General features: G+C 34.1%; 1 protein-coding gene across 1 annotated transcript; it reads right to left on the reverse strand.

Moving 5' to 3' along the window:
- Positions 1–3,178: 3,178 nt before the first annotated feature.
- Positions 3,179–12,133, reverse strand: LOC139844930 (uncharacterized). Its single transcript, XM_071835148.1, has 19 exons — positions 11,999–12,133; positions 11,839–11,898; positions 11,605–11,649; positions 11,375–11,452; positions 10,749–10,826; positions 9,747–9,836; positions 8,526–8,683; positions 8,284–8,355; positions 7,658–7,720; positions 7,425–7,579; positions 7,282–7,346; positions 6,569–6,719; positions 6,048–6,153; positions 5,797–5,932; positions 5,309–5,373; positions 5,043–5,207; positions 4,452–4,524; positions 3,851–3,909; positions 3,179–3,255 (listed from the first exon to the last, which is right to left on the reverse strand). The coding sequence occupies exons 2-18, from the start codon at positions 11,840–11,842 to the stop codon at positions 3,869–3,871; spliced, it is 1,545 nt and encodes a 514-aa protein (XP_071691249.1). The 5' UTR covers positions 11,843–11,898; positions 11,999–12,133; the 3' UTR covers positions 3,179–3,255; positions 3,851–3,868.
- Positions 12,134–21,940: the final 9,807 nt, after the last annotated feature.

The following is a 21,940-nucleotide window of genomic DNA, read 5'->3' on the forward strand; positions in this document are numbered from 1 at the left end:
AATATTACGACGAGGTTATGAGCGTGTCACTTTCAAAATGGGTTTTTCGAGCGGGATAGAGCTAAGAAAATTATGGGTTATAGCTATGGAGGTTATGGGTATGGTTAGAGGGTTTTGCTCGTGAGTCAAACTAGTGTTTATCATCTCTGTTGCGTCTACATACTTTCCTACAATATTGAATCACAATTATGATACGTGAGCATTCATATCTTATCTTTTATATATATTAATAGTGTATCCATGTCTAGTGCTCGAACATATATGTTTATGCATGCTTTTATGCTAAATTTCGTCGTTAAACAGTTTATGATGAATCACGAATTAAATACATATTTTACTGATAAAAGGTACATGATATGCATGTTTTTGGAAAGCTTGCGAAAAATCAATAACTTTTCATTTAGAAATCGCGTAATTTCGATGAACGAATTAAAAGATATGGTCAATTGAATTATGATTGACGTTATTTGGAATTGCTTTTGAGTCTGCAATTAATATTTAAACAACTTGTTTGTAAGATTGATAAATTGGATTTTTGAATACTACCAGCCGAGTAAATGGATCCTTATATAACGCACGTCTCGTTTTGTTGAACTATTGTCAAAATTGACTTTTTGAAACGACTTTGGATAACTTTTGTATGTCGATCTCGAGCATTAGGATTGTGATACATTATGACCTGACCTAGTTTGATAGACAATTAATGACCAACATATGTTCTCTAGGTTGAGATCTACGGTTATTTGGTATTTCAAGTTTCGGTCACATTTCGGTGAACAACTTTATGTACTGCTAAGGTGAGTTTCATTTGCTCCCTTTTTAATTGCTTATGCAATCTATATTTTTGGGCTGAGAATACATGCACTTTATTTTAAACACAATGGATACAAGTACATACTAAATTCTACACCGAGTTTGAACCGAAAATCCCTTAGCTTTGGTAACTAGTAACTGCCGGTTATAAGAACTGGTGGGCGCGAGTAGTAGTATATGGATCCATAGGGCTTGACATCCCCGTCTGTTCCAGGTATAGAAACCCTAGCCTGAACTATAAAACAGACGTATGCTATTTGAGTTTAGTACATGTTGGTTGCATGTATGTTAAAACAGGGGTACTTATTATAACGTTAAAGCTTAGTTACCAGGGTGCTCAATCTTGTAGAATATTTTGATAAACGTTTCTGGATGAAACAACTGAAATCTTGTGATCCACCTTTATGTACAGATTATGCAAAACATTAAAACTATGAACTCACCAACCTTTGTGTTGACACTTGTTAGCATGTTTATTCTCAGGTTCCCTAGAAGTCTTCCGCTGTTTGCTTATATGTTAGACAAGCTATGTGCATGGAGTCTTACATGGCATATTTTTCAAGGAAACGTTGCAATCACCAAATCATCACCATGTATCTTATTTTGACTGCATTGTCAACGGAAGTACTATTGTAAACTATTATTTACGGTGATTGTCTATATGTAGAAATCATCAGATGTCGAAAACCTTTGATTTAAATATTCATTTATGGTGTGCCTTTTCAAAAGAATGCAATGTTTACAAAACGTATCATATAGAGGTCAAATACCTCGCAATGAAATCGATGAATGACGTGTTCGTCCATATGGATTTGGAGCGATCGTCACAGTTGGTCTGTGCGCAGTGCATGTCTCCCCGGATAATAATCAGATCTTCACGATTTATATAAGAATCTGCTTGTTGGAATGGTGAAACTAACCACATGGCACTCTTTTTAAAGAGATAAAACATTATCCTAAAAATCTTAAAATGGCAAAATATTATCCAGAAAATCTAATTTTATCCATGGCAACATGCACCGCGAACGGATCAACGTGCATCGTGCGTGGTGTGTGTGCCAATTGAGGTGATGTATGAAGCTAGTTGGTAAAACGAGTCAACTAGGGGTGGTCAGTATTTGGTTTGAAACCGTTTAACTCGAAAATCAAACCGGAATCAAACTGAAAAAAACCAAAACCAAATTTGAATTCAGTTTTCGTTCGATTTTCGGTTTTGAAAATTCTGAATTCAGTTAAACTGAATTCAAAAATTTTAATATGTATAATTTTATATTTATGTTTTAATGTCATTCTATTTTGGGATCGAATCATCTAAATAGGTTCTCACTCATATGACGATTAGGTGACCTACATTATATTTATGTTACTCAAATTATTATGTTCATCTTCTTTATAACGGAAGCAGTAAACGTCACAATTAAGCTGTAAATATTAATAAATCATTGAATTCTTGATTATTTAATAGCATGTCATTGTTTTAAGTTGTAAATAACTAAAACATCAGTAACGCCACAATTAAACTACTACGTCTTTGAATTTTTTCATGATTTTCGGTTTTAACCGAAATCGAACCGAATTTGAATTCGGTTTTCGATTTTCGGTTCGGTTTTCATTTTAAATTCGGTTTTCAGTTCGATTTTCGATTTTGCCCAAAAAAATTCAAAACTGAATACACCAAACAAATCGAAAACAAGACGATGAACACCCCTAGAGTCAACAACCAAGACATCAGGCACGGACCAGCACACATGGCATTTGGGCAATTAATTAGAAAGTTCGGGGAGCATATCGCTACACACTTCGGAATTTAAAGGCGTTTAAAAAATGTTTCATTAGAATTTGCCAGACGTGCACCTCATTTGCTTTATTCAGAATTTATTAATTACTATATAGATACTCCATCATTATACAGAATATTTTACGAATAATATTTACTGTCTCAAGTTCTTAAAAGTTAAATAAATTCAGTTTTGTCAAGCAATCAAATATTTCTTCCTTTTTTTTCTTTTTTTCTTTTTTTTTGTTGAGTTGCGATCATCCTTTTTTTACTTGAATAAATCTCGAGTCTCGAAAGAACCTAGTCACTTTATAATAGTTGCGACTTGATATTAGCCTTCCACAGTGCATGAGGTTTAACCCGTTCCATGAGAAATTTGTCTTAAAAATATAATTCAAAAGCATATATCATATATGTAATCCCACAGATAATATCAAAACGTTATCACTAGTATGACAACTCACTCTTTAGCCAAACAACATATGTTTTAAATGACAACTGCTTTTCCCATTTAAATATACCGGTATGGATAATAAATCTGGATGGCTCAAAGATCTGACTGCCTGATACAAAGCAACACTAATACACACTCAATGACACCGCAGCCAACAATGGTCTGAATCTTAACACCGCTTTAGCCTCTCATGTAGCTAGGCGCCTCCTAACTGCATGACCAGAGAACATAATAAGTTAGTACGAACGTAGAATTGGACACGTCAGCCACCTAAGTGATAGATTATTATAAACATGATTTCTTTCAAAAGCCTTGTAACTTGGTTACAACATTATAATAAACAATCAGGCTTATTATAAAAATCTCATGTTACAAATATATTCGAAAAAGATCAATATAACACGTGAATTATATTCGAAAAATTTACCCACCAGCTCTGCTACTACTATTTTTAGAAATTGTTTCAAACACTTAATCCGTAGAAAAATATATTCAAATAACAAACTTATATTCAACCAACAAATATCAATGTATAGGGATAAGGTAAATCTTTAAACAGAGTTAAAAGAGTTACATTCTTGAATGCTCTTTGGCTGACATTGCAAGTATGACCTTTTTCCTTTCTAATTAAACTTTTAATTATTAAGTTTTACTTGTTTGGCCCATTACCATTTGGGTACAACAAAAGTTGACCCGTATTCATAGAAATAGGTTATACAATTGTTACCAACAAAGTAAACATCATGTGCAACTACAGAAACACCTTTATTGTAAACATCTACCGATCTACCATTATGGCAGCTTACCTCTTTGACAAAATTTGATTATGCAAGTTCAGTTACTTTTCCAATTGCAACTGTTTTTCCTGCAGCAGGACCAAAAAAATTGAATATTTAGGGTAGCAATTCCTTTGATCTTTTTGTACTACGTAATTAGGCAAGGGGTTTAAAGACAATAACTACAAACAATGTTGTAAAAAACCCGATTACTCGCCGATTAATCCCCGATTAATCATTTATAAGAGAAAATCCGTTCCGATTTTCCAAAATCCGTTTAATTAATCGGTCTTAATTGAGCGGTCAAAATCGAATTTGGTAATCAAAGTCGGTCAAAGTCAAAATTGGTCGACATTTAAACATAAATTTAAACAAACACTTTGTAATTATTGAACAAAAAGAACAATTTTAGACAATTATGTCAATGTTTATGTTTATATTTATGGTTTTCTTCTATATTTACACATATAAATTTTGAAATTTAATATTTAAATGTATAAAGTACAATCCGATTAATCCCCGAATTACCGATTAATCCTTCAAAAGTCCCGACCGATTAATCCCCGAATAACAAATTTTGCAACCTTGACTACAAATACATTAACCAAGAGACTTTGTAACAGCTGCTAACCTTCAGTACGAAGTGTGAACCGCCCAAGCTGTTGAAAATCGGCAAACTTCTCTATGCATATCATATTTGTCACCTGAGGACATATCAAAGAGAGAAGAAAAACATTATTTGACATAACGTTGTCAAAGGAACAACTATATCGGAATAAATTTGATCAAATCAAAAGTCAAGTAAAAACTGAAGCCATTCAACATATAATTATCAGAATATTAGGCAAATATCTATAATAGTATTCTGCCAAATGGCTCTTTTTATGTACATAATTAAATTAATAATTAATAGTTTCCTAGACAGCATGACATAAAAGATAAATGTTATACGCAACTACAGATGCAATAAACTGTCGGTGGTAGGTTCAGGCTAGGTTTGGCATGCCAGCACAACGGTTTATCCCTAAAGATCGTAAACCAATACTTTCAAATATAAGTAACAAATGTTAGTATACTGCCTAGAGTAAAATGTTCGCTATTAAAAGCAACCAAAACACTAGAAAGTAACAAACTACAATAAGAAGGCAACAAAATACATAGCATGCTCAAGAAAAATGTAATGGTATAAACCAGACTATTCAATTTTCACATTCAAACCAACCTGAATACGGCATATGACAACAGCACCGTTCTTCACAAAAAGCACTTTCTTTTTCATTGGTTTCCGGGTCTTCGGATCAATTTGCTGCATCAGCTCAAGAATCTCACATTCCTCAACTACAGAATGAATGTGCAATATAGCCTTGTACCCAGCAGTAAAAATAGCCTAACATACCAGTAGAAGTTTTAGTAACATATTTAAGAATAAATAATGAAATATCATAGAACAAAGTCAAATGAAATTTTATCATAGTTGAGTCTGCATACGTTATCCAGCAATTCAAGTATATGCAACTGAGCAACAAACTCATAAACTGCAGCTATCGGTTTTTCTGCATGAAACAACGAAAAAATATACACCATTAAAAAAAACTACGCCGGGAATTGTACATGCACACAAATAAACAAAACCTATTTTACAGTATAATTCTAGACTGTAGATTAAGTAACACCTGTACGTCGAACAAATTGTGGTTTGGTAAAAATAAACTAACAGAACAACTACCATTGTGGCTTTTGCGGTGAACCTGAAACTGGAAGTTACTATTAATAAAAAGGTTTTCCACATGAGAAGTATTAGCATTTGCAATATACTACATCAGATATTAGAGATTAAAAAGTTAACTTTAGACTATAAGAAACTTTAAAATCATTATGTTCCACTAAAAAAACATGGTGAGGTATTATGGTTGTATCTTTCTTTCCCATTTATACTGAAGTTCACTTATTAAAAAAAATAATAAGGGAAAACATACCAACACTAGAAAGAACAAATCCCGACAGTATATCCTCTTCTTCAATCCCCGAGACTCGGACTCGCAGATTCTCACCGGGCCCTGCACTCCTAACTTTATCTTCATCAATAAAAATGGCAAGAACTTTAACTTGAACCTGCGTGTATACAAATGTTCCACAAACTTTTATAAGACATTGATGTATAGTAGAATGAAGAGAAATTAGAAAATGATGAACCAAAAAAACAAAAACATATCATTAAAGAAAGAACCTTGTTTGGCATAATCAGCAAGCTATTGCCCTCTCGCACACTACCAGACTCTACTTTTCCCATAACAACAGTCCCAAGGTCTTTGAATTTGTCAATAATAGGCATTCTGTAAACAACAAACAATGTTACAAGAACAATCAACAATGATTTACAGAGCAATCAAACATAAAACTACATGTAGTCGAATGGTTGGATCGAGCTGGTCGAACAACATGCACTTTTTGTAAAGAATGGGGAATCGGGTTGGGTGGACAAGAAACACTTCATGGCTAAATTTCAGATCTTCTATAAATGTTTAGTGACTCATATACTATTACAAGTATACCAAATTATTCCAATCATGACCTACTTTGATATATTACTACAATTTAAGAGATATTAAAAACCTTTCGTCAATATTAAAACCATCTGAAGACCCGTTATTGATGAAGTCTGATTTGTAATTTACACAAACGCGGAGGAAAACGTGATATAGAGACTACAAGATAAATGATCAACCCATGCAGTAATATATGTGATACCTGAATGGACCGTTAGGATCACGTAACGGAACTTCAATTGCATCAAGTGCTTCAAATAGACATTGACCATTCCACCACGGGCACACACTTTTACCAACTCTAGTTTGCAAATTGGTACCATGAAGGCCAGATATTGGAAGAAACTGGATATCTGCAAATGAGTAATACTTTAACAAACAATATCTAAATCCCACAAGGCCTTAAGAGATTAAAACCAAAATTCACATTTCTTTATTCGTAAATTATAATTCCTAAGTTCAGAAGAGAACAGAATGTCGGATAGCATTTAAGTAAGGATGTGGCTTCTATAAGAATGTAAGACCTAACTTCTCTGTATCATATACAATTACATTTTCATATTACACACTTGGCCCAAAATCCACCATAAATTCTTAAGGGTCATTTTTATTTCATACTAAGGTGAGTATGTACATCTAAAGCTAAACCTAGAGCAAAATAATATAATATCTCCAATACATTCAATGATGGAAATTTACAATCACAATTGAACCCTTTTTCAGTTTCTATGTGTTCCACATGTACCAACATAAGGGTGTCACAACAATCCTCGGTGGTGAAATTACCAGTGTATTAACATTGAAATCTTAAGTCACTGGTTAAGTGATAGTCGGTTGAAAGAGTCAAAAGGTGAGCAAGTTAATCAGCCAAGAGTACTCAATATAATAAGAGAAATCAAGAAAATATGTGTTTACCTTTCTTCACATTATAACCCGAGGACTTCAGAAACGGTACCATTTTGGACTCAATTTCATCATACCTATAAAAAGTTTGTAACAATTAAAGACAGCCATTAAATAATTATATTGCAACAGTTGCTAGGAAAAAAAACAAGCACCTCTCCTTTGACCAATTAACTGTAGGGTCGTCCATTTTATTGACAACAACAAGCAACTTCGAAACACCCAAGGTCTTTGCGAGCTGAACATGTTCACGAGTTTGTCCACCTCTCTCATACCCAGTTTCAAATTCCCCTTTCCGAGCAGAGATAACCTGATAGGATTGACTAAGATACAGGCTCTGATATTATAGTAAAAGACGGCAAGAGTTGGTACAAGTAGAAAATTTTACCAGTACACCTATATCAGCTTGAGAAGCACCACTAATCATATTAGGTACATAACTTTTGTGACCCTGAAAACATCAGAAATGAATCATTAATGGTTCAATTACCCAAAAAGAAACTATGTTAATATACATTTGGATAAATACAGTATTAGATATATATGTGTGTGTGCATGTGTGTACGTTTGTATAAGTGAGTGTGTGTATGTAGACACGCAAATTTATAGACACAGTGGGGTTGGGTTTTGTAGAATGAAGAAACCTTATGGTAAATAGAAGGTAGAAGACAAGGTGACGGAAACATGTGGTAGTTGTGCATCAGCTTCTGAGCAGGTGTGCATATATTTATTAAAAGTGATGCACAACCGCCACTTGTCACCCTTTCCAACATTTACCACCATAAGGTTGGTTTTATGTAATTTAATACCAACGCATACATACATATACTGATATACATATATACATAGTATATATAATGGTGTTACAGATATTAAATGGAGAAACATGGGATCATAGAAATATAGTAAATCAATTTTCCAAAAAAACACTTATAAGTTTACATGTTAATAAATGTAATAATAAGTATTGTCAGGCACTCCACACAAATTTTAGATACAAGAAATAGAAGATACCGGTGCATCGAGTATGGTAAATCGTGTAGTCTCCGTCTCGAAATGTGCTCTGCCAACTTCAACAGTTTTCCCCTATAGTGAGCATTAGACATTAGCATATAAACAGGTGGCAATTAAACAAGAAAGAAGCCAAGGTTAAGTAGGATAAGTAGAACAACTGTAACATCAAGCAACACATGAGAAATGAAGTAGCAAGTAAGAATTTCTCACGACGTTCAAATACCCAAGAAACATATTAATACCTTAGCCCTCTCCTCTTCATTGGTATCCATAATATATGCCATGTACCAACTCTCTCTACTCTTATCCTTAGCTTCCTTTTCGTACTTCTGAATCGTACGCTCATCAACTTGACCACTGAGGTATAGTATCTGGCCTCCAATTGTAGACTTCCCAGCATCTTCAGTCCATAGTAATTATATTATAGAAAGAAAAAAAAAGGTTGCAACGAAATTAACAAGATAACAAATAAAGATTCTCAAAATTAGAATGTAGGATCATCCTAATATGTCCAAATACAACCTATACAAGTAGCATTTCTCCAGTAACATATGAGCGAAGACATAAAGAGCCAAAATATAACCTTTTATATGATTAAATATATAAAAGAGGATACAAAATTTACATCCTATAAATGTACAGTCATTCAAAATTAGAAGCCACATATAAACTAATAAAGCATGCTAGAAACCAATATAAATGAATAGTTCAATATAACCAAATCCGAAATTGAACAATACCACGAACTCCGAGAACTGCAAAATAACAAGACCCCCACATGACTCTGAAATACAAGAAAAAAGACAATACATGCAGCCTGTATGAAAAATGTATTACAAGTTCCGAGAATAGCCAACTGACAACACACACCACTAGATCATCTCGAAATATCCAAATAAGGCTGAATTGACATATAACGAGAATGTGTTGAGAATAAATTTCTTTAAGTGCACATCCTATGTATTCATATAATTTTAATAAAAAGGAAAAAAATAAACAAACTCCTCAAAACCTAGTGCCACAAACTTTTCATAAAATAAGGTTAAAAATTTTATCAGTGGAAAAACTCCAAAGGCCAACGTGATGGATTGGGACAAAACTAAAAAGAAAATGCACAATAAAGACAACCAGACACACTGATAACCTATATTATGACTCAATGACGTAACGAGAAACCCAATAATTCAAAAATCTTCTATGCCTATTGTTCTTAATATAATGATGAGACCTTATTCCAACATATATGATTGCAAATGTATTAAACAATATTTTAGCTTCATAGAAGAAAAAGAAAAAAAGAAAAGAAGAGCCAGTTACAAATTTGCAAACATAAAGATAGAGGGCCCTAGTGCAGCACTATTAACACATAGCAAGAAAATTAAGTACATCCATAACCAGATAAAAAATTGCTTTATAATCAATAACGACATCTTGAGGATAAGGATGTTTATATGTTTACATACCGACATGACCAATGAATACAACATTCAAGTGTCTCTTCTTATTACCCTCCACCTCCTCAATATGTTCTGAAGCAGGGGTCACTTCTTTCCCTATAAACAGTAAACAATATATCTTGCTGAGATAATAAACAAAATATGTACCAGTAGAAGTTGCTAATTATTATCTTTATTATCTTCCAGACAACTGATACAACCGTCTACATATATAACAGCAGGTTTGTATCGGATAACACAGTGAGGGAATCAACAACATCATGCATCTCCAAATGCAAGTCAGTAGGCTTCGAATTTAAACACCGACATACAAGTTTTTACATTATATGTAGTGGCGATTTTAGGATCAAAAACTCAATGGTGTTCTATACAATTTGAGTGGTACTTAGTATAAAAATTTCTAACAAAATGGCTATTCACTTCCATAAAAACCACTAATTTTGAATTTATATGGGGTCCTATCTATAAAATTATTGGTGTCCTATAAAATTTTAGTATTAGTATTGTTTTATGAAACAAATTTGTTTAATGGGGTCAAAAAGCAAGCTACTAAACCAACAAATTCTCTAAAAAGACTGTAATGTTTCAATAAAGAAAAAAGGATAAGAACTAAGAAGAGAAGCAAAGTAACAGTGTCTTAAAAGCTAAAAAGGTAGGATAAAATTTACTACTAACTGAAAGTTAAAAAGCTACAGTATTGTTAGTATTGTTTCAATAAAAAGAAAATTAAGAGAAGCAAAATAACAGTGCCTTGAAAGCTTAAGTGGGGATACCTCTTGGGCTCGGAAAGATTCAGAAGCTACATTACTACTTTGAAAAAAATGCAGAAGATCTGTACAAGGTTTCATGTAACTTTTCGTAACCAAAAAATGATAACTTCCCAAATAACTAAGACCATGGTAAGAAAGTGATATAAGACTTGTTTTTTCTTAGCAAGTACGCCTCCTTAACATAAATGTCAGTAAAAACTATAAAAAAAAAAAAAAAAAAAAGGAAAATTCTACTTACCTTCTTCCAGATCATCAGTGACTACAGACTCTTCAAGCTTCCCATCATCAGTATTAGGCACATTCTTACTATCTTCAGCTAAAATTTAATATATTTTATTTAGTAACATTTACAGAACTTGATTGACCTCCACACACGTGAATGGTGAAACCACCAATATTATAAACTATACCATCAAAGTACTATATGTAAATTAATGTTGAAAAGTTAATACACAGACACTCAGTATTTAAAATAGAAATATGAATGAGCAACCCTAACAGTACTAAGAGTCCAAGACTATAAAAAAGTACACAAGATGACCTCAACTACATTGCATAAATGTCTAACTAATCTCACCGTATATAAGAATGTTGCAAGTTCACTGAAACACTTATACATATATCTACATACAGGACTAGGCTAGACTAGACTACAGAAGCTTAAAGCACTGGCCAACTGACATTTACTTAGACCATACTTGATGAGCATAAAGATGTTGATCAAACTTTTATCCTAAAAAGGAAGGCCGGCTGGTTAGATCTACTCATTTACTAAATCTTCGTGAATTAGTAAGTAATAACAAAGGTCATTATAGGTAATTTGAAACATTAACAACTAAAAAGAAGCTTATGAATAACCCTTACCTCGTTCCGAGTTATCGGGAACCACAGGTTCTTCGAGTTTCCCACCATTCTCTACAGGCACCGCGATACTATCTTCCGCTAACAATTATTAATAATAATAAACAATAAAAATTCAATTACGTGACATGTATTAACTCACCATACAACTATTATAACTCTATAAACGAGATTAGTTTTTAAAAGTATCTGAAACCCTTATTAACTATAAAAATTAAGAAATACAAGTATACCAGCTGAGTCTAGCTGCAAGGCACGAATGTCCTCCTCAATGTTATCTATATTGATAAACAACACAAGTTCAACAAGGCACTTCAATTATTACTAGATACATATATACATACAGATATCCAGAAATTAAACAAAGTTCAAACCAATAAGTACTTTGATTACCGATTAAATCACCGAATTCAATCACAAAGGTAAATAAACAAAATATTGTTTGACTCGAATCGGATGATTCTTACCCATTCGAACTAGATGAAGAGGACAGATATCGAGATTACAGATTAACGTCTCGAATAAACCTGAAATTACGCCAAAAATAGATACAAAATTACAGTCATATACTGATATTGATAGTTAAAAAATTAACAATTCGCCGGCGTGTACACAACTGAGACTTACCGAATAGATATACGAGATGTTGCGATGCTAAAGAAATGAACAAAAGCGAACCAGTTGTTTATGATGGCCAAAAACCCTAATTTGTGTTTACTCTATTGGAACACAAAGTGTACGGTGCGGGTGGGCGTGGGTTTCTGGGTTTGTTAACGATCGCGGCCGACCCGAGCAGCCTATCAATAAAATTTGGGCTCTGTTTTTTTTTATTATTATTATTATTTTATTTTATTTTATGCAAAAAAACATAAATTAAATTTATATGACTTTTCACGAAATAGTGAAAAGCCCAACATTACAAAGTGAACTGATTGGATTTACATCACCCATATTCAAACCATCACTATCACTATCACTATACTTTCTGAAAACAAAATCTAAATAAATGCATTATACCCCCATATGCTAAATATGCCTCTGTAACCAAAACATGACCAAACCATGAAAGCAAAGACACTTTGTGAGCAGCACACAATCGCCTCTTCAAGACATTTACTTATAATAATAACCAAGGTTGATTCGACCATACGTAGATTTGATGACTCGAGCACATCTTTGCATTGACGAGCCATTGAAACACCTTAATTTTGATACGCTTAGGTAAAGTGACCCGAAAAGTATAGCTTCCATTGAACACGACATCATTCCTAGCTATCCATATCGCCCATAAGGTTGTCGACCCAATTAGACCCCAAAAGCCATTAGCTTTTATGCCCTTGCTTTCTTTCCACTCTAATGAAAATTCCAAAATCGATGAGGGCATAACCCGACAAATATTCCACCATACGCATAAAATTCTCCCACACTTTATGAGAGTACGAACAATGTAAAAGCAAGTGATCTATAGACTCAATATGATCCGCGCACCACACACTTGTCGACCGAGATATCGCTTAAACAATGTCTATAACATAGAACCTCTTTAAACGGGACACCCCCATCCACAACCGTATATACCTGTGACACCGCTATTTATATTTATATTATATATATATATATATATATATATATATATATATATATATATATATATATATATATATATATATATATATATATATATATATATACACACACGTGGCGGAAGCATTTATTTATTAATTAAAAAATAAACATTAACTATTGCTAAGACAACCAGTGTCACGTGTCATTACAAAATACATATTTATACGGAGAAGATGTAGTTACAATCTGTTTTCAAAAGAACACAGTTTAAACTATAAAAGATCACATCAGAGTTTATCTTATCAAACATAACATCACCGTTCCCGTCTTCTCCCAAAAAGCACTATCTACAAAAGCTATCAACCTGCAGGGAGGAGATGGAGGGGAATTATGTAGTGACCCGAACTTTTCCATGTTTATATATATTAATTGAGATTGATATTTAATGATTAAATGTTTCCAACATGTTAAGCAATCAAACTTGTTAAGACTTGATTAATTGAAATAGGTTTCATATAGACAATTGACCACCCAAGTTGACCGGTGATTCACGAACGTTAAAACTTGTAAAAACTATATGATAACATATATATGGTTATATATATAGTTAACATGATATTATGATAAGTAAACATATCATTAAGTATATTAACAATGAACTACATATGTAAAAACAAGACTACTAACTTAATGATTTTGAAACGAGACATATATGTAACGATTATCGTTGTAACGACATTTAATGTATATATATCATATTAAGAGATATTCGTACATCATAATATCATGATAATATAATAATTTAAAATCTCTTTTGATATTATAAACATTGGGTTAACAACATTTAACAAGATCGTTAACCTAAAGGTTTCAAAACAACATTTACATGTAACGACTAACGATGACTTAACGACTCAGTTAAAATGTTTATACATGTAGTGTTTTAATATGTATTCACACACTTTTGAAAGACTTCAAGACACTTATCAAAATACTTCTACTTAACAAAAATGCTTACAATTACATCCTCGTTCAGTTTCATCAACAATTCTACTCGTATGCACCCGTATTCGTACTCGTACAATACACATCTTTTAGATGTATGTACTATTGGTATATACACTCCAATGATCAGCTCTTAGCAACCCATGTGAGTCACCTAACACATGTGGGAACCATCATTTGGCAACTAGCATGAAATATCTCATAAAATTACAAAAATATGAGTAATCATTCATGACTTATTTACATGAAAACAAAATTACATATCCTTTATATCTAATCCATACACCAACGACCAAAAACACCTAAAAACACTTTCATTCTTCAATTTTCTTCATCTAATTGATCTCTCTCAAGTTCTATCTTCAAGTTCTAAGTGTTCTTCATAAATTCCAAAAGTTCTAGTTTCATAAAATCAAGAATACTTTCAAGTTTGCTAGCTCACTTCCAATCTTGTAAGGTGATCATCCAACCTCAAGAAATCTTTGTTTCTTACAGTAGGTTATCATTCTAATACAAGGTAATAATCATATTCAAACTTTGGTTCAATTTCTATAACTATAACAATCTTATTTCAAGTGATGATCTTACTTGAACTTGTTTTCGTGTCATGATTCTGCTTCAAGAACTTCGAGCCATCCAAGGATCCATTGAAGCTAGATCCATTTTTCTCTTTTCCAGTAGGTTTATCCAAGGAACTTAAGGTAGTAATGATGTTCATAACATCATTCGATTCATACATATAAAGCTATCTTATTCGAAGGTTTAAACTTGTAATCACTAGAACATAGTTTAGTTAATTCTAAACTTGTTCGCAAACAAAAGTTAATCCTTCTAACTTAACTTTTAAAATCAACTAAACACATGTTCTATATCTGTATGATATGCTAACTTAATGATTTAAAACCTGGAAACACGAAAAACACCGTAAAACCGGATTTACGCCGTCGTAGTAACACCGCGGGCTGTTTTGGGTTAGTTAATTAAAAACTATGATAAACTTTGATTTAAAAGTTGTTATTCTGAGAAAATGATTTTTATTATGAACATGAAACTATATCCAAAAATTATGGTTAAACTCAAAGTGGAAGTATGTTTTCTAAAATGGTCATCTAGACGTCGTTCTTTCGACTGAAATGACTACCTTTACAAAAACGACTTGTAACTTATTTTTCCGACTATAAACCTATACTTTTTCTGTTTAGATTCATAAAATAGAGTTTAATATGAAACCATAGCAATTTGATTCACTCAAAACGGATTTAAAATGAAGAAGTTATGGGTAAAACAAGATTGGATAATTTTTCTCATTTTAGCTACGTGAAAATTGGTAACAAATCTATTCCAACCATAACTTAATCAACTTGTATTGTATATTATGTAATCTTGAGATACCATAGACACGTATACAATGTTTCAACCTATCATGTCGACACATCTATATATATTTCGGAACAACCATAGACACTCTATATGTGAATGTTGGAGTTAGCTATACAGGGTTGAGGTTGATTCCAAAATATATATAGTTTGAGTTGTGATCAATACTGAGATACGTATACACTGGGTCATGGATTGATTCAAGATAATATTTATCGATTTATTTCTGTACATCTAACTGTGGACAACTAGTTGTAGGTTACTAACGAGGACAGCTGACTTAATAAACTTAAAACATCAAAATATATTAAAAGTGTTGTAAATATATTTTGAACATACTTTGATATATATGTATATATTGTTATAGGTTCGTGAATCAACCAGTGGCCAAGTCTTACTTCCCGACGAAGTAAAAATCTGTGAAAGTGAGTTATAGTCCCACTTTTAAAATCTAATATTTTTGGGATGAGAATACATGCAGGTTTTATAAATGATTTACAAAATAGACACAAGTACGTGAAACTACATTCTATGGTTGAATTATCGAAATCGAATATGCCCCTTTTTATTAAGTCTGGTAATCTAAGAATTAGGGAACAAACACCCTAATTGACGCGAATCCTAAAGATAGATCTATCGGGCCCAACAAGCCCCATCCAAAGTACCGGATGCTTTAGTACTTCGAAATTTATATCATATCCGAAGGGTGTCCCGGAATGATGGGGATATTCTTATATATGCATCTTGTTAATGTCGGTTACCAGGTGTTCACCATATGAATGATTTTTATCTCTATGTATGGGATATGTATTGAAATATGAAATCTTGTGGTCTATTATTATGATTTGATATATATAGGTTAAACCTATAACTCACCAACATTTTTGTTGACGTTTTAAGCATGTTTATTCTCAGGTGATTATTAAGAGCTTCCGCTGTCGCATACTTAAATAAGGACGAGCTTTGGAGTCCATGCTTGTATGATATTGTGTAAAAACTGCATTCAAGAAACTTATTTTGTTGTAACATATTTGTATTGTAAACCATTATGTAATGGTCGTGTGTAAACCGGATATTTTAGATTATCATTATTTGATAATCTACGTAAAGCTTTTTAAACCTTTATTGATGAAATAAAGGTTATGGTTTGTTTTAAAATGAATGCAGTCTTTGAAAAACGTCTCATATAGAGGTCAAAACCTCGCAACGAAATCAATTAATATGGAACGTTTTTAATCAATAAGAACGGGACATTTCAGTTGGTATCAGAGCGTTGGTCTTAGAGAACCAGAATTTTGCATTAGTGTGTCTTATCGAGTTTGTTAGGATGCATTAGTGAGTCTGGACTTCGACCGTGTTTACTTGAAAAATGATTGCTTAACAAATTTTGTTGGAAACTATATATTTTTAACATGTGAATATTATGTGATATATTAATCTCTTAACGCGTTTGATATTATGTGATAGATGTCTACCTCTAGAACAAGTCTCATTAACTCACCTAATAATAATGAAGAGTCAAATATAAATTGAAATGATTCGTGGACTGATTCACAAGTTCCCGAAGAGGAACCGGAAGAAGAGTCGGAACCGGAAGAAGAATCGGAACCGGAAGAAGAATCGGAACCGGATGAAGAAATAGAACCGGTGGGGGAAATAATAAAACGGTTAAGTAAAAGAAAATCCTCAACCAACCGACCAAGGTTAATTATGGTCAATGGTGTTTACGCCAAGGAAGCAAAATATTGGGAGGATTACCAATTCTCCGATGAATCGGATTTCGACGAGAATTCCGATGATGTTATAGAAATTACCCCAACTGAATTTAAAAAGGCAAAAGAAAATAATAAGGGAAAGGGCATAAAAATAGAGAAATCTAATTTCAACCCCGATGAACTTTATATGTATCGTCAACCCCCGAAGTCCTTAAGTTGTAACAATGACTCGGGAACCTCTAAACCACCAGGTTTTTCTAAACCAATGTGGAAAACGACGGCTCGTATTAGGGGAACATCATATATCCCTAGAAACTTGGCAAAACGAACCAAAACCGAAGAAGAAGAAACAAGCGAGTCGGAATAAGATAGTTGTATTCGTGTGGTGTAATATATGTAATATAGTGTGCTTATGCTTTATGATATATGTAAAAATTGCTTGTATTAATAAGTATTTTTTTTATGAATCTAACTCTTGTCTATTTTACAGTATAAAAACACAAAATGGATATACAACCCAATATTTTAAGAGACCTACCCGGAGACATGATTGATGAAATCTTGTCTAGAGTCGGTCAGAATTCTTCGGCACAACTATTTAAGGCGAGATCAGTTTGTAAGACATTCGAAGAACGTTCCAAGAATGCCTTAGTTTATAAAAGGCTTTCGTTCGAAAGATGGGGGATATCACATTGGGAAATCCATAAGTTATGATGTGTTTACTTTGACGCATATATTGCAGGGAACCCAAATGCTATTTTACGCAACGGGTTAAGAAATTATTTTGACTCAATATATCCGAATATTGGACTTCGTGATTTAGAAAAAGCATCTAACATGCAACATAAAGAAGCATGTTATGCTTACGGATTAGTAATGTTCGCTTCTCACCAAAGTGAGAACAAGAACATCGGGCTACAACTATTAAACAAAACATTCCCACAAGTGACGGAGTCGGTAATTGGGTAAGAAATGAGGTTTTTAGATTGTTACGGGACTGTTGGACATTACGTAACCCTCGTCCCTTTGACGACGTTACAACACGCTGTCTTATCAACGGCCATAACGGTTATGTTCCACAAGACCAAGGATGGGAAGTAATCCTAGTAAAACCAGAATGCATGACTTGTTTCTGGACGTATGAATTACGTGTCTTTATTGCCTTTGCTGAACGACTTGTGTACTAGCTAGAATTATCTTCACAACCATCTTGTATCAAATTTATTGTGTGCTATATTTCATGCTATATGTAAAATAAGCGGTATTGTAAGTTTGTAAAATATTGTGTAAAAGTTTGAACGCGAAATATTATTATAATCAGTTTTTCATATAGAATTGTAGTAGTTGAATTGTATATTAGCTACTAAGTATGAACTTAACGGGTAGGTACTACCCGAATTTATACTTATAAAATGCTAATATGAAGAAAAAGCTTTTATAAATGAGTTCATATTATGCTACGAAATACTATTAACTACTCTTAATATTCTCTATGATTAACTTGTTCCATTTGACTATTTTGAAGGAAATGGCACCGACTACTCGACACACCGTGAATATGAATGAAGAGGAATTCCGTACTTTTCTAGCTTCAAACATAGCCGCAGTACAGGCTGCGCTACATACCAACAATAATCTTGGATCTAGCAGTACAGGAAATCGTGTAGGATGCACCTACAAAGAATTCACTGCCTGCAAACCTTTGGAATTTAATGGAACCGAAGGACCGATCGGATTGAAATGGTGGACCGAGAAGGTCGAATCGGTGTTTGCCATAAGTAAGTGTACTAAAGAGGACAAAGTTAAGTATGCTACGCATACCTTCACAGGTTCTGCGTTAACATGGTGGAATACCTATCTAGAGCAAGTGGGACAAGACGATGCGTACGCACTACCGTGGTCAGCATTCAAGCACTTGATGAACGAGAAGTACCGTCCCAGAACCGAGGTCAATAAGCTCAAGACAGAACTTAGAGGGTTACGAACCCAAGGATTTGATATTACCACGTACGAAAGACGATTCACAGAATTGTGCCTATTGTGTCCGGGAGCATTCGAAGATGAGGAAGAGAAGATCGACGCGTTTGTGAAAGGATTACCGGAAAGAATCCAAGAAGATATAAGTTCACACGAGCCCGCCTCCATACAACAGGCATGTAGAATGGCTCACAAACTAGTGAACCAGATTGAAGAAAGAATTAAAGAACAGACTGCTGAAGAGGCCAATGTGAAGCAAGTCAAAAGAAAGTGGGAGGAAAATGGTGATAAGAATCACCAATACAACAACAGCAATTACAACAATAATCGCAACAATTATCCCAACAATCGCAATATCAATCGCAACTATAACAAACGGCCCAACAACAACAACAACAACAACAACAACAGCAACTACAACAATCATCCCAATAACAATAATAACCGCAACAACAACAACAATCAGAAGCAGCTATGCCAAAGGTGTGAAAAGTATCACTCGGAGTTCTGCACCAAATTTTGCAACAAGTGTAAAAGAAATGGTCATAGCGCGGCGAAGTGTGAGGTCTATGGACCAGGGGTTAATAGAACGAAAGGAACAAATGGTGTCGGAACGAGTAATGGCGGAGCAAGTAGTATCGGAGCAAGTTATGCCAATGTAGTTTGTTATAAATGTGGAAAAACGGGCCACATTATTAGAAATTGCCCGAACCAGGAGAACACGAATGGACAAGGCCGCGGAAGAGTTTTCAATATTAATGCGGCAGAGGCACAGGAAGACCCGGAGCTTGTTACGGGTACGTTTCTTATTGACAATAAATCTGCTTACGTTTTATTTGATTCAGGTGCGGATAGAAGCTATATGAGTAGAGATTTTTGTGCTAAATTAAGTTGTCCATTGACGCCTTTGGATAGTAAATTTTTACTCGAATTAGCAAATGGTAAATTAATTTCAGCAGATAATATATGTCGGAATCGAGAAATTAAACTGATTAGCGAAACATTTAAGATTGATTTGATACCAGTAGAGTTAGGGAGTTTTGATGTGATAATCGGTATGGACTGGTTGAAAGAAGTGAAAGCAGAGATCGTTTGTTACAAAAATGCAATTCGCATTATACGAGAAAAAGGAAAACCTTTAATGGTGTACGGAGAAAAGGGCAACACGAAGCTACATCTTATTAGTAATTTGAAGGCACAAAAACTAATAAGAAAAGGTTGCTATGCTGTTCTAGCACACGTCGAGAAAGTACAAACTGAAGAAAAGAGCATCAATGATGTTCCCATTGCAAAAGAATTTCCCGATGTATTTCCGAAAGAATTACCGGGATTACCCCCACATCGATCCGTTGAATTTCAAATAGATCTTGTACTAGGAGCTACACCAATAGCTCGTGCTCCTTACAGACTCGCACCCAGCGAGATGAAAGAACTGCAAAGCCAATTACAAGAACTTTTAGAGCGTGGTTTCATTCGACCAAGCACATCACCGTGGGGAGCTCCTGTTTTGTTTGTCAAGAAGAAAGATGGTACATTCAGGTTGTGTATCGACTACCGAGAGTTGAACAAACTTATTATCAAGAACCGCTACCCACTACCGAGAATCGACGACTTATTTGATCAACTACAAGGCTCGTCTGTTTATTCAAAGATTGACTTACGTTCCGGGTATCATCAAATGCGGGTGAAAGAAGATGATATTCCAAAGACTGCTTTCAGAACACGTTACGGTCATTACGAGTTTATGGTCATGCCGTTTGGTTTAACTAATACACCAGCTGTGTTCATGGACCTTATGAACCGAGTGTGTGGACCATACCTTGATAAGTTTGTCATTGTTTTCATTGATGACATACTTATTTACTCAAAGAATGACCAAGAACACGGTGAACATTTGAGAAAGGTGTTAGAAGTATTGATGAAGGAAGAATTGTACGATAAGTTTTCAAAGTGTGCATTTTGGTTGGAAGAAGTTCAATTCCTCGGTCACATAGTGAACAAAGAAGGTATTAAGGTGGATCCGGCAAAGATAGAAACTGTTGAAAAGTGGGAAACCCCGAAAACTCCGAAACACATACGCCAGTTTTTAGGACTAGCTGGTTACTACAGAAGGTTCATCCAAGACTTATCCAGAATAGCAAAACCCTTGACTGCATTAACGCATAAAGGGAAGAAATTTGAATGGAATGATGAACAAGAGAAAGCGTTTCAGTTATTGAAGAAAAAGCTAACTACAACACCTATATTGTCATTGCCTGAAGGAAATGATGATTTTGTGATTTATTGTGACGCATCAAAGCAAGGTCTCGGTTGTGTATTAATGCAACGAACGAAGGTGATTGCTTATGCGTCTAGACAATTGAAGATTCACGAACAAAATTATACGACGCATGATTTGGAGTTAGGCGCGGTTGTTTTTGCATTAAAGACTTGGAGGCACTACTTATATGGGGTCAAAAGTATTATATATACCGACCACAAAAGTCTTCAACACATATTTAATCAGAAACAACTGAATATGAGGCAGCGTAGGTGGATTGAATTATTGAATGATTACGACTTTGAGATTCATTACCACCCGAGGAAGGTAAATGTGGTAGCCGATGCCTTGATCAGGAAGGACAGAGAACCCATTCGAGTAAAATCTATGAATATAATGATTCATAATAAAATTACTACTCAAATAAAGGAGGCGCAACAAGGAGTTTTAAAAGAGGGAAATTTAAAGGATGAAATACCCAAAGGATCGGAGAAGCATCTTAATATTCGGGAAGATGGAACTCGGTATAGGGCTGAAAGGATTTGGGTACCAAAATTTGGAGATATGAGAGAAATGGTACTTAGAGAAGCTCATAAAACCAGATACTCAATACATCCTGGAACGGGGAAGATGTACAAGGATCTCAAGAAACATATTTGGTGGCCGGGT

Source organism: Rutidosis leptorrhynchoides, chromosome 4 (genome assembly GCF_046630445.1).
Source record: "Rutidosis leptorrhynchoides isolate AG116_Rl617_1_P2 chromosome 4, CSIRO_AGI_Rlap_v1, whole genome shotgun sequence".
NCBI classification, from domain to species: Eukaryota; Viridiplantae; Streptophyta; class Magnoliopsida; order Asterales; family Asteraceae; genus Rutidosis; species Rutidosis leptorrhynchoides.

Coding starts and splice junctions, on each gene's coding strand:
- LOC139844930 (XM_071835148.1), bottom strand. Junction 6,720..7,281: donor GGGTTATAATGTGAAGAAAG/GTAAACACATAT, acceptor ACTCATTTGCAG/ATATCCAGTTTCTTCCAATA. Junction 6,154..6,568: donor GATCCTAACGGTCCATTCAG/GTATCACATATA, acceptor TGTTGTTTACAG/AATGCCTATTATTGACAAAT.